The sequence below is a fragment of the Pongo abelii genome, chromosome 7, assembly GCF_028885655.2.
Source record: "Pongo abelii isolate AG06213 chromosome 7, NHGRI_mPonAbe1-v2.0_pri, whole genome shotgun sequence".
Lineage (NCBI taxonomy): Eukaryota > Metazoa > Chordata > Mammalia > Primates > Hominidae > Pongo > Pongo abelii.
Genome location: NC_071992.2, coordinates 149,044,649 through 149,058,293, shown reverse-complemented (window position 1 = coordinate 149,058,293; position 13,645 = coordinate 149,044,649). Strand labels below are relative to the sequence as shown.

The 13,645-nt window shown below is 38.9% G+C and overlaps 1 protein-coding gene across 3 annotated transcripts in view; it reads left to right on the top strand.

Moving 5' to 3' along the window:
• The window catches only part of DNAAF11 (dynein axonemal assembly factor 11), a 111,234-nt gene that overhangs the window by 17,048 nt on the left and 80,541 nt on the right, over window positions 1–13,645 (top strand). For all 3 annotated transcript variants that reach the window (XM_024251101.3, XM_024251100.3, XM_054518830.2), the window contains exons 2-3: window positions 3,195–3,362; window positions 7,819–7,896. In XM_024251101.3, the coding sequence (XP_024106869.1) occupies window positions 3,195–3,362; window positions 7,819–7,896 (246 nt within the window). The remainder of the gene's footprint in view (window positions 1–3,194; window positions 3,363–7,818; window positions 7,897–13,645) is intronic.

The window sequence follows — 13,645 nt, the reverse complement described above, 5'->3', positions numbered from 1 at the left end:
TTGCATGAAGTGATTGGTTTTACACACATAATACCTTGATGAAGAGAGTTTCTTGGTTGGTCGCAGTGGCTCACACCTGTAATCCCAGTACTCTGGGAAGCCAAGGTGGGTGGATCGCTTGAGTTCAGGAGTCTGAGACCAATGTGGGCACCATGGTGAAACCTTGTCTTTACAAAAAAAAAAAAAAAAAATTAGCTGGGTGTGGTGGCGCATACCTGTAGTTCCAGCTACTCAGGAGGCTGAGGTAGGAGGATCCCTTGATCCTGGGGCTGCAGCAAACTGTAATCGTGCCACTGCACTCCAGCCTGGGTGACAGAGTGAGACCGTGTCTCAAAGGAAGAAAAAGAGTTTCTTAAATGTTCAGAGGTATAGCAAAAGAATACTACAAGGATATTTGGTACCAGTAGAAACTTTGTCAACCCTGCAAATCTTTAAGAGTGGGCAATTTAGAAAAGCCTTTCAGAGTGTAGACTAGAGGCTCCTGTGATACCTTAAGCAGCCCTGAGAGTCAGAAAGTCCCACATGGCAGTATGAGGCCAGAGACCAAGTGATGCTTAAGATTCTATCGGAAGTCCCCTGAACACATTCGACTTAAGCATGGATGACATCTCCTTTGGAGTTCAAATTATATCTTCAATATGGATACAAAACTAAGCCTTCAACCAGAATCTGGGGCAAGAGTATAAGTAAAGTCCTATGTATCAAGTTGTAAACCAAACTGCTAAATAAAATACGTCTTCTTCCCTTGACAAGTATACTTTCCTAACAACCTGAGGGCTGCATTTCCTATGCTGGAGTTCTATGACAGAGCATGGTGGATTGGGGAAATCTTTCCCTCTGGCCCACTCTTCCCTTTTCTTCCCATCTCTGACTCTGTCCTGGCCTCTAACACCCATGTATGAGCATGGACACTCCAGCCTATACATCCATGCCATCCACCTCCCTGACAAACAGCTGACCCTTGGACACCCCTTAGGCGTTGGGATATGTACCTGATGTCATGGTCTGTCTTCAGGAACGAACCTGGAGAAGCTGCCATTGCAAGGTTTAGAGTAAGGCTTGGAGCCCCTTGAACAGAGAATCCCATTGTTCCCTCTATGGGCCATGGTCTAGAGAGGAAGACTTGGGCTCTGGATGGGCACGTCCTCCTGGCCCCATGGACTCCAGTTCTAATAGTAACAAGGCCTCCAACAATCCACCCCCTTGTTCTATGGATTTGAGTAGTTTAAGTTACAGATATACCGTTAGTCGTTGAGGGTCTTATTACTAGTGGTCAATAATTTCCACATTTTGTTAAATGTACAGATAACAAGGTTGTGCAATCTCAACCCCTTGACCCATGTTGCATCCTTGCTAAGAGAATTCTTATAGGTAAATTACAGATATAGATCATACATTTTACTTTACACAGGAGCATTGCTCTATCCTCTGGCTGTGCCCATTTATTCATTATCAGTTGATTTAAGCTGTTAGAACCAACTTTGGTTAGGAGGATAGAGAGTAATTTTAATGCTCTTCTCTTACAGGTTTGGTTTTTCTCTTTTCCTTGATTATAGCACCCTATTTAAGCTGGTTCACAAACCATTAGTGGAATTCCAGGGACAGCTGAATGGTGCTGGCAGCAGGGGTCCCAGCGAGCCAGGCTGGTGGTGGTGTACTGTTAGCCTCCTTCCTGGGCGCTTTGGGCTGTCCCTTACCAGGATCTGGTTTGTGACCATCTCTGCCTGTTAGTTGAGTCAAAGCTTAGAGCAGCAAGGACTTTCCCCATGTATGGTATTTTAATCTCTCAACCTCTACATTACTCTGGTCCTTCTTATAAATAACTGTCATTGCAAGCACCCGTATCTCCTACCACTAGAAGTAGCAGAGAGTTTAGCTAACTCCACATGAATGATAAGTTCATACATGTTTTTACATTTAATAAAAAGGCAAATTCCACTTTTAAGGATGTGACATAGAGGTGTGGTAGCAGAAGTTGCTGTGAAGAACTCTGTCTCAGCTAGAGGAGTCTGTACCTTCAGGAAACCTGGAATTTCTAGAGGCTGTTATTTGCTTATGGTTGAGACAGTGGAGCATAGTGGTTAAGAGCAGGTGGTCTGGCACTGAACTGTGAATTTAAAACCTGGCTCTAGCACTTATCACCAAGACCCAGGTAAGTTATTTAAACTCTCTGTGCTTTACTTCCTCATCTGACAAATGGCAGTAATAACTCCAGATAGTCATATATTAATACATGCAAAGCATTTAGAATACTACCTGGCACCTTGTAAGTGACAGTGAGTCTTTATTATCTCCTGGGGTAGACATACAATATTTCCACATCCTACAGAAGATGTGAGGGTTCAACAAATAACCAGTTTTAGTGGCAGTGGGAAATGCCTGGTTCCTCCTTGTCATTACCTTTTTGGTTTCAATGCATCCTTAAAAAGATAATTCATGATCTTGTGCTTGGCTCTGACTGTGGACCATAGATAGTGCTATGTCCAGTCTCCTGGCGCCATCTTCCTCATGTACTGCTGACCTTCTGTGGCAGGCGAACCCAGCACTACACATCACTCTTGTCAGAGGGATGGGAGCTCCCATTACACCTCCTTCTGTGAGCAGCTTTCAAAAACACTTCTCCTGGAAACAAAACAAGTGGTGGCTGCTTTATAAGAATGCAGTGCAAGATCTAAGGCGTTCCTTTTCTTTCTTTTAAGCTTTAGTTAAATTAATAAACATTGGTTAAATGAGTGACTTGTGACCTTTATTTTCTGAATGGTGGAAGATGCTTTCATATTTCTGCCCTCTGACAGCCCAACTGTGCCTCTCAGTAGCAAGTTGCTGTGTCTCAGATTAGTTAGTGGATTTCATCCATTTTAACATGGTACTACCATAAGATTCCATGTAAACATTTTTATAGCCATTAACTCTCAACTCCATCTCCATCCATACAGCAAAATGTATGTAGACCCTTCACATTCAAAGGCAAATAGAATATCATCATGTCTTCTTCTTCCCTTCAACTCACATCATGGCATCACAAAAACTCCAGGAGGAGGTACCATTTTCTCTCTCACTTTGAAAATCGCTTGGGCCTGGAAAATTGACATTTAACTGCAAAAACAAACAAAAAAACAAATGCGTTAACAACACAATAATCTTATATTGAACAATGGGGACAGAAATGTAATATGTAACACATTTTCTTCCAGTCACAGAAGATCTTATCAGACGGAATGCTGAACACAATGACTGTGTCATTTTTTCCCTGGAGGAACTCTCGTTGCATCAGCAAGAAATAGAAAGACTAGAACACATTGATAAATGGTGCCGGGATTTAAAAATTCTCTATCTTCAAAATAATCTTATTGGGAAAATTGGTAAGTTTCAGTACTTAGTTCTCATGGTTTCTTTAACATTTTGAATGAGAGAACTTTGGAAAGTGCTGTGTTATTTTTAGAAGACAATCACTGAAAAAGAATTCCATGGGAAAACAGACACAGCCATCTCTCAGTGGTTGTGTGGGAGGAATTTCCCTGAACATTTCTGTGTGTAGTGAAAACAATTTCCAGCAAGGAGTTGGGAGAGCAGGTAAAGGTGAGGAACACATTAGTTGACCTGATCATCTAAAAAGACAGAGAACATATCAGACCTGATTTTTTCTTTTAAGTTTGAAAGGGAGGAGGCATTTGTCATCATTTTACATCACACTGCAAAACGAATTTATATGAGAATTGAGGGAGTCCTTGTCAGGTTACTGCAGAATTCAATAGCTAGTTTTGCTATATTTATTGTGACCATATATGTGCAAGGCATTGGGCTCAGTATTGGGTATTGAGGGGCTTCCAATTTGGAATGGAAATTAGAGATAAATGCAGGAATCAGGTCAATGAAGATAAAAATATCAGCATTATAACTGATAAAGCTCTTCTAAGAAAGTGGCGTAGACTTGCAGCCAAGTGGGCTTGCTAATATTGCCCTCAGAATTAACCTGCCCACCCAGTTACATGCAGAATTGAACAACCGCAAGTTTCTCCTCCCCAGGTGGGCCTTTGCTTTATGTCAGGAGGTAGGTTGAGACCATGTGCTCTCTGCTGGCAGAAAGATCCCAGAAACCAGGAAAGAGGGTAGGACTGGGCATGCTCAGTTTCTTCTCCTGATTAACCTATCAGATAAATTGGTCTTCCTTCCCCCACCACACTTGACTTCTCTCACAGAAGAATGATGAATTAAAGGGCAGAGGGAAGGGAGGCCTGTGGAGTTACTCTAATGGAGGTCCTGCCACATGGATACAGAAGGAGAATCCCCAGCACCCGGAAAGAGAAAGCACAGGCTCTGGCATCAGGTAGACCTGGGTCAGAACACCGCCTCTCCCGCCTCCCTCTATGCAGTGTGAAATTTGACAAGTCAGTTACTTGCCCAAGTCTTAGTTTTGCCATCTGTAAGATGGCTAATAATGCCTAATATGTAAATTGGCATAGGGATTACATGAAATGATATGCTTAGTGCTTCCTCACCATAAGATAAGTACTCATTACAGGATAGCTGCTGTGCTGCTGCTGTTACCAATTTGATCATTTACCTCAATGTGCCCCAGGCTAGCCAAATGAAGGTAGGAGCAGAAAGGAGAAGCCAGTGGAGTTGGAGGAAAAGGGATGGAGTCAGGGCTGAGGAGGTAGAGTGAGTGCCAACCCCTGTGTGCCCTGGCACGAGAACCCAGAGGTCAGCTTGCAGGATTATATTTAACTTCCCATGGTGATGTGCAGTGGTTCACAACAGGGGCATTTGGCAATGTCTGGAGATATTTTTGGTTGTCGCATGTGTATGAGAGGATGGGGAGAGGATGCTATTGGCATCTAGTGTGTAGAGGCCAGGAATACTGCAAACCATCCTACAGTGCTCAGGAGGCCCCCCACCCCCTGCAAGAAAGAATATCCAGCCCAAAATGTTAGTATTGCTGAGGTTGAGAAACCCTGGTGATGTGGTTCCTTCTAGTTTCGTGGATAATTGAAAATTGGCCTCAGGCTTGCAAAAAGCCTAGATTTGCATCATTTTTGGAAGATTTACTGAAATTCTCTGTATTTTTTCAGTTAATTATTTTTGGCATCTTTAACTTGACCAGAAATTAGAAACTCTGGCACATTGTTCAATTAAAAAGGCTATTACAGAAAACCACCAGCTTTTATGCATGGGGGCATGAAAGAACGGTTCTAATTGTACAGATCTAAAAGAGTTCCCAAAATTTTAATCTCCACAGCTGGGTCCATCACAATTACTAATTAGGAGCATGGTATTTCAGTCCTTTTCAGAACTGTGAGAAAGCTTAAATTTTTGCTTCCAAAGAACTCTTAAATTAAACACTCTTTTAAATCCTAATAATGGGATTTTTCAGTGCTACTCCACCCATAGGCATTTAGGCACTTATTTAGCAAGTAAAACCACCCCTCTAGGATTCAGACTTGCTCTTGTGCCATTGAGGCAGAAGTTTGTGAAGCAATTGCCTTTCCTAAAGCCCTGTTGCCCATGGGAAGACACAGATGGTCTGTGGAGGAAGGCACTGCTTAGAGGTGACCCAAGAGGGAGCCCAGGGGCCATGTGGGGTCTTGTCAAGTGCCCCGTCCCCAGACCTACTGAATCAGAACCTGTGGGCTCCTGGAATCAACCCTTTCAACAGCTTCCCAATGGGCTGCATGCCTGGGCCAAGCTGAGGGCTACAGAGCTTCTTAAATCCAAGAAGGCAGAGGGTCTACTCCAAGTTCGTGGGCCTGCTTAGTTGATGAGAACTGTTTCTAGAATGGTCTGGCTAGAACTCAGACTCCCTTTTCCCTACCCAAGAGGCTCTTCCATTTTGACTTACAGAGCCTTTTTTTTAACCCGCTCTGTCCAAGTTGGGCCCTGTGGTTTTGAGGAGTTAGCTTAGGTAAACCCTCCCTGAGCAAATCTTACTTTTCTATCATATGACTCCTTTAGCGTTTAGAGGGTGACGCGTATAACAAAGGTGGGGAAGGGAAATCCTGTTTTGAAGAGGTATTTTATTGTGGGCTGGCCATTTTAACAATAATAAAGTATTTTGTTCAGGATGTGGACGAGACTGTCATAGTTCTTAGCACATAGAAACCTCCAAATCTGCTGGGAGCGGTGGCTCGTGCCTGTAATCCCAACACTTTGGGAGGCTGAGGCGGGTGGATCACGAGGTCCGGAGATCGAGACCATTCTGGCTAACACAGTGAAACCCCATCTCTACTGAAAATACAAAAATTAGCCAGGCGTGGTGGTGGGCGCCTGTAGTCCCAGCTACTCAGGAGGCTGAGACAGGAGAATGATGTGAACCCGAGAGGTGGAGATTGCAGTGAGCTGAAAGTGGGCCACTGCATTCCAGCCTGGGCGACAGAGTGAGACTCTGTCTCTTAAAAAAAGAAAAAAGAAACCTCCAAATCTTTGACTATTCAATGCTCAGATGTTTCTAAAGAGCTTTTTCAAACATTAGGATTACTTAGAATAATTTAAATTCTGAGAGAAACATTTGTAATTTTTTTCCCCCAAATCCTCCGTTTAAACAATGCATAAGTTGAGATTCAGAGATGTGAACTGTTATGTGCAGGTCTATGGAAACAAATATATGATGTTTTGTACATTTTAGATTAACTATTAGTGGTGATAAGGGTGATGATTATAAATCACCATGTTTGAGCTTCATGATATCCCTGAGAAATGGGCAGAGGAGGCACTAATTGAGTGAGGCTGCCCCCAGTGCACATTCCTTAGCAAAATTTTCTACATTCCTGTCATCTTAGAAAGGACTGTTCTTTTAAGGTGTACTATAATGATTTGGTTCCAGGTTCTGGAGTCAACTTTCCTAGCTCTACCACTTAACTTTGGACAAGTGAATTAATTCTCTGTACCTTGGTATTCTGATTTGTAAAAAGGAGACAATAGTTTTGACGTCATAGGGTTATTATGAGGATTAAATAAGGTAATATATACTAAATGCTTAGAACATTGTGTGACATGTGATAAGCACTCAGCAATAGTTGCTATGGTATTATTAACTATTTTTCAAAGGCCCCATTCTGCAGCAATTCTGTGACTTGTTTATGCTTGTTGTTTTGCCTGTATTGGCTTTCATGTTTATTAAATAAGATAATCCTGTGTCAGGTTGATTTTGGCTTCAAGTCAAAGAAACCCAACTAAATGTGGTAGAACAGTAAGGAAATCAATTATCTTACCCAACTTTAAGTCTAGAGGTAGAGCAGACTCCAGAATCAGTCAGGGTTGGTTGATTCCTTCTCTCTGCTCTACCAGCTCTCGGGCTTTGTCCTGCAGCTGTTTCCCTTATGATTGAGTATAAGTATCAATAGAGATAATAATTCCTTATTAACATCCAGCAGGAAAAAGAGATAAGAACCCCCCAAGCATGGAATATAGATCCTTCCCTTTCATCTGATTAGGAGCACTGGGTGTGCATGTCCTCTGCTGTATCACACGGTTGCCAAAAGACTGCCATGGCTTTTTGGCTTAAACCTAGGTTCCTGAGCAATCACTAGCGAGAGACTGGATTGTCATGCACTGGCCCAGCTTGGCTAAACCTAATTGCCTGGAGTTAGGGCTAGGTAGAGACATGAACAAAACTGGGTGTCATCAGGAAGGATGGAGGGAGAAATGGGTCCTCCTTAGGCAGCCACCATGTCTGATGTACAGGTATAGATTTGGAAAAGCGACCTGGTTTTGATAACCATAATAATAATCTTTAGATTTTCTTTATTATTTTAGTAATAGATTACATAAAAGTGTCTTTATTTTGAAGATTAATTATCTTTACATTATCTTGTATTTCAGAAAATGTTAGCAAACTCAAGAAACTTGAATATTTGAATTTAGCTTTAAACAACATTGAAAAAATAGAAAACTTGGAAGGTAAGACTGTTTCTTCTATTATGCTATTATGAATTAAAATTGAGATTTTTAAGTTAGAAGGCCAGGTGCGGTGGCTGATGCCTGTAATCCCAGCACTTTGGGAGGCCAAGGCGAGCAGATCACCTGAGGTCAGGAGTTCGAGACCAGCCTGACCAATATGATTAAACCCCGTCTCTACTAAAAATACAAAAATTAGCCAGGCGTGGTGGCATGCACCTGTAATCCCAGCTACTCGGGAGGCTGAGACAGGAGAATCGCTTGAACTCAGGAGGCGGAGGTTGCAGTGAACTGAGATTGCGCCATTGCACTCCAGCCTGAACAACAAGAGCGAAACTCCATCCCCCCAAAAAAGAAAAAAGTTAGATTTAAACAGTCTTGTATAAAAATAGATATGCTTTTAAAATTAACATTTTACATACGTCTTATAGTTATTCTTCTTATAAAAATTAAAGCAATAAGGTGATATATAAATTCAAAAATGGAAGTCCATTTCACTCTTTCCTAATCTAGCCTCCTCAGAGGTAGCCAGAATTAACACTTGGGTAAATACAAGGTGGTTTTGTTTCATTTTGCTTTCTATTAATGGTTTCATACTATGAGTATTGTCTTGAAAATTAGTTTCTTCCCTACAATTACCTTGCTTTTTTGATATCCAGGAAAGGGGGCATGGGGCTACGTACTGGAATCATTGTAGACTGATTTATCTAACCATCTGTATGCAGGTGGACATTTGGGAGCGTTCCAGCATTTTGCTATAATAAGCATGGCTACAGTGAGCCTCCTTCTACATTTTACTTTGTGTGCATGTGCACAGTTTTTTCTGGGACAGACACTTAGAAATGGAATTCCTGCATTTAAATTAGCATATTTGGAAAGATACTGCCAAGTTGTTCTCCAAAATATTTTATTGTATCAATTTGTACTTACACTGATAGTCCATGTGAGTACTGATTTCTATACAACTTCACTAATATTTTCTATAAACAATGTTTTTTAAGATAGGAAGATATTTTTGTTTGTTTATTTTTATAGTAGCCATCCTACCCTAATAGGTGTGAAGTGGTATGTTATTGTGCTTCTGATTTGCGTTTACCTAATGATTAATGATGTTGAGCATTTTTTATATGCTTACTGGCCACTTGAATATCTTCTTTGGAAAAATGTTTATTCAAAGTTTTGGCCCATTTTTAAATTAGTTATATTATTTGTCTTTTTACTGTTAAGTTGCAAGTGTTCTTTATATATTCTAGATGCTAGACTTCGATCAGATATTTGATTTGCAGATACATTCTTCCAATTTGTGGGTTTTCTTTTCAGCTTTCGTAATGGTGACCTCTGAGGCACAATTGTTCTTAGTTTTGTCTGTAGTTTGTTTGTTTGTTTTCCCTATAGGTGTCTTTGGTTTTACTGTCTGGATAGTAGGGGCCTTTATAGAATGAATTGAGAAGTGCTTCTTATTCGATTTTTTTCAGAGAGCTTGTAAAAAATTTGTGTTAATTCTTCTTTAAATATTTGTTAGAATACACCAGGAAAGCCATCTGTTCCTGGACTTTTCTTTTGGGACAGTTTATTGATTATTAATTTAATCTCTTTACTTATTATAGGTCTATTCAGATTTTCTATTTCTTCTTGACTCAGTTTTGGAAGGTTATGTCTTTCTAGAATTTATCTATTTCACTTAGGTTATCTCATTCTTTACCATACAGTTGTTCTTACTGCTCCCTTATTATCTTTTTCATTTTTTGTAATGTCAATAGCAAAGTCTCATCTTTCATTCCTGATTTACTAAATTTGAGTGTTCTCTTTTTTTTCTGGTTAATGTGCAACTAACAGTTTGTCAATTTGGTCAATCTTTTCGAAGAACCAACTTTTGATTTTGTTGATTTTGTCTATTGTTTTATATTCTCTATTTTGTTTGTTTCCACTGTAATCCTTATTATTTCTTTCTCTTTGTGTTTTCTCTTTTTTCTAGTTTCTTAAGACAGACAATTAGGTTATTGATATGAGTCATTGTTTTTTATGGAGGCATAAATAAAATTCTATGAATTTTCCTATGAGCGTTACTTTTTTGCATCTAAGTTTTGATATGTTGTGCTTTTGTTTTAATTCATCTCAAAGTATTTTCTGATTTTTTTTTGCAATTTTTTTCTTTAACCTATTACTTATATAGCAGTGTTGTTTAATTTCCACATCTTTGTGACTTTCCCACATTTTCTTATTTTACTGATTTCTAGTTTCATTCCATTGAGGTCAAAGAAAGAAATACTTATTTGATTTTAATTACTTTAAGCTTATTGAGACTTGTTTTATGGCCCAACATTTGATCTATCCTAGAGGCTGTTCCATGTACATTTGGGAAGAATGTACATGCTGCCATTCTTAGGTTTATTGTTCTAAATATGCCTGTTAGGTCTAGCCTTTTGTTTCTTTCTTTCCTACTCTTCTATTTCCTTGCTGATATTCTAATTGTTTTATCTATTATTAAAAGCAGATTATTGCTGTCTCCAACTATTATTGTTGAATTGTCCCTAGCTCCCTTCAGTAAAGTCAGTTTTTGTTTTAGATATTTTGGGACTCTGCTCTTAGGTGCATATATGTTTATTTTTTTTTATCTTTTTGATGAATTGATGTTATTATTATTATAAAATGTCCTTTTTTGTCTATAGTTACAATGTTTGCCTTAAAGTCTATTTTGTCCAGTATTAATATAATCACTCCAGCTCTCTCTTTTTCTTTTTGGTTACCATTTGTATGGTATAACTTTTCCTGTCTTTTACCTTTCCAACTATTTCTATCTTTGAATCTAAAATGCTTCTCTTTAAAAGGCATGTAGATGAATCGTGTTTTGATTTTTAATCTATCCTGTCAATCTCTGCCTTTTAATTTGGGAGATTAACCCATTTACACCTAATGTAATTAGCAATAAGGCAGAATTTGTGTCTGCTATTTGCAATGTGTTTTCTATATATCTTATGTCTACCTTGTTCTTCTGTTTTTGGATTACTGTTTTCATTTTTATTATTTTTTTGTGTACTATTTTAATTCCCTTATTCTTTTACTGTATATTTTTGAGTTATTTTCTTAGTGGTTTCCCTGGGAATTACAATTAATATCTTAATTTATAACAATCTAGTTCAAATTAATACCAACTTCATTTCAATAGTATACAGACTTTGCTCCTGTATAGTTGAGTTTTCCTCCCTTCGTTTATGCTATTATTGTCACATATCATATCTTTATATATTATGTGCCTATTAACATAGATTTATAATTATTTCTTTTTGTAGCCATCTTTTAAATAACTTAGGAGAAGAAAATAGGTACAAACAAAAATAAATTTATATTGTCTTTTATATTTACCTATATAGTTACCTTAAGTAATTGTTCCTATTTTATCAAATACATTTGAGTTTCTCCCTAGTGTCTTTTCATTTCAGCCTAAAAAACACTCTTTACTATTTCTTGTAGCATAGATCTGTTAGTGAAAAACTCTCATTTTTGTCTGTCTAAAAATCTTAATTTATTTTCCATTTTTGAAGGAGAGTTTTCCCAGATAGGAATTATTCATTGACAATTACATTTTTACCATTTCTTCTTTCCTTCCTCCCTTCTTCCATCTATCCATCCATCTATCTACCTATTATCTTTTCCAATAACTTTCTTTTGAATTTTTTAAATCTCCCCAAGAACTTCTTTCAGTTGGATTTTAGTAGTATTATACTGAACTTTTGTGCCTTTTAACCTGCATCTTTTATTTAAATCCATTTTTCTTGATATTGTACATTTTGAAATATTTCACCAGATTCAAATTCCCAATAATCATTTTCTTTTCATCCCTGTTTGTTTTATAGTTCAGTTCATCTACAATTAACTCTTTATTTTGGCCATACTTTTTTTTTATTATACTTGAAGTTCTGGGTACATGTGCAGAACATGCAGGCTTGTTACATAGGTATACACGTGCCATGGTGGTTTGCTGCACCCATCAACCCATCATCTACATTAGGTACTTCTCCTAATGATATCCCTTCCCTAGCTTCCCAACCCCCAACACAACCCTGGTGTGTGATGTTCCCCTCCCTGTGTCCATGTGTTCTTATTGTTCAGTTCCCACTTATGAGTGAGAACGTGTGGTGTTTGTTTTTCTGTTCTTGTGTTAGTTTTCTGAGAATGATGGTTTCCAGCGTCATCCATGTCCCTGCAAAGGACATGAACTCACCCTTTTTTATGGCTGCATAGTATTCCATGGTGTATATGTGAATTTTGGCCATACTTTTTATTCTTCTAAACTTCTGTGTTCTGATTGCTTCGTTCCTGTGGTGTGTATTCTTATTTTATGGATGAGATATCTTCGAAATCTCTTTGGAGAGAATTGTTAGAATGTTTTGCTGTCAATTTTTTTCATCCCCTGAATTATCCTCTTCATCTGAGGTTTTCTGTTTTATTTTGCAGGCTTCTATCTTGTGCTATTTTTCTCTAAATGTCTGGTAACATTTGGTGTCTGATTACAGTCACAAAGGATTTGGTGTATTAGGTGGCTTGTGTGACTTATTCTGCAGTTGTGAGGTTCTGCTTGCCTATCCAGCCTCAGCCTGCCTGGAAGAGCCACTGTGCACTCTGCAAGTGGGTGGGGCATGCTGACTAGCAGACTTCACTTTAGAGTGCAGGGCCATGGAATAGAGGCAGACAAGCTGCTCTCCCCACCCCACTGCCATCTGCTAATAGCTGAAATTAGGAGGACTTTACTTAGGTCATGGTGGGTTTTAGCCTATTTGCCTACTAGGGTAAAAATGGATATTCCAGTGACTATTAAGATTCTTTATTAACAATTACATAAATCTACATCATATATTTTTATTTTTCATTCTCAAAAATTACCATTACCAAAGTCATCAAACCTGGCCTCAGTCCTGGGATCAAGATGATGCTTTTCATCATTGGCATTTTTCTGCATTAGAAATGGAGTCATTGCTCTCTCCCAGCTAACACTTTATGGCCCTGTTCTCCTGTGAACAAATGGAATAATAAAATTTACTCTATGTCCGTGTTTTGTGGTAATGAAGTTTCTATCTAAAATGCCAAAGAAATAATTAAAACTGGGACTCTTGGCTGGGTTGTCCAGCGCCTGTTAATTTTGTGAAGTAAGTGTTCTTACACCCTGTGAGAAGTTCTGTTTGTGTGATTTGTTTTATTTATGTACCACTAGAGGGCAGCATCGTCACTATTGTATTTTTGAGCTTGGCAAACTGCATGCCAGCCCCGCTCCTGCCTTTTACCTGGACAGGTCTTTTTGTGCTCTGCTTTCCAGCTTTAACACGGATGAACTGGGTGTAGGGAAGGCTGAGGATTGTTTGGTAAGGGCGGTGGAGGGGGATAGTGGAAATGGAGAATGCATCCTATCTGCTGGCAAATATGTACTTTTGTTTAATTTTAAGGGCTTGAAGTGACAGAGGAGGAAGATGGGGATACACCTTCAACCCACCTGCTTAAGTAAAAATAAATTGTTTTGCTTTTTTACTTTTTTTCCTTGGATGGCAAAAAAAAATAGCTAGTATCCTTTTTTTTTTTTTTTTTTTTTTTTTTTTACTTTTTCTCCTGTTGAGGATTCACCAGGGTAGAATAAAGTGCTTTTGTTTTCCATTCCTTACCCTAACCTGGAAAGAGAGGGGAAATTTCCCGTAGCATGAGCTCCCCCACCTGCCGTGGGTAGTCAGTGTTGTTGCTTTCCATGATTTTTAGACCCCAGAGG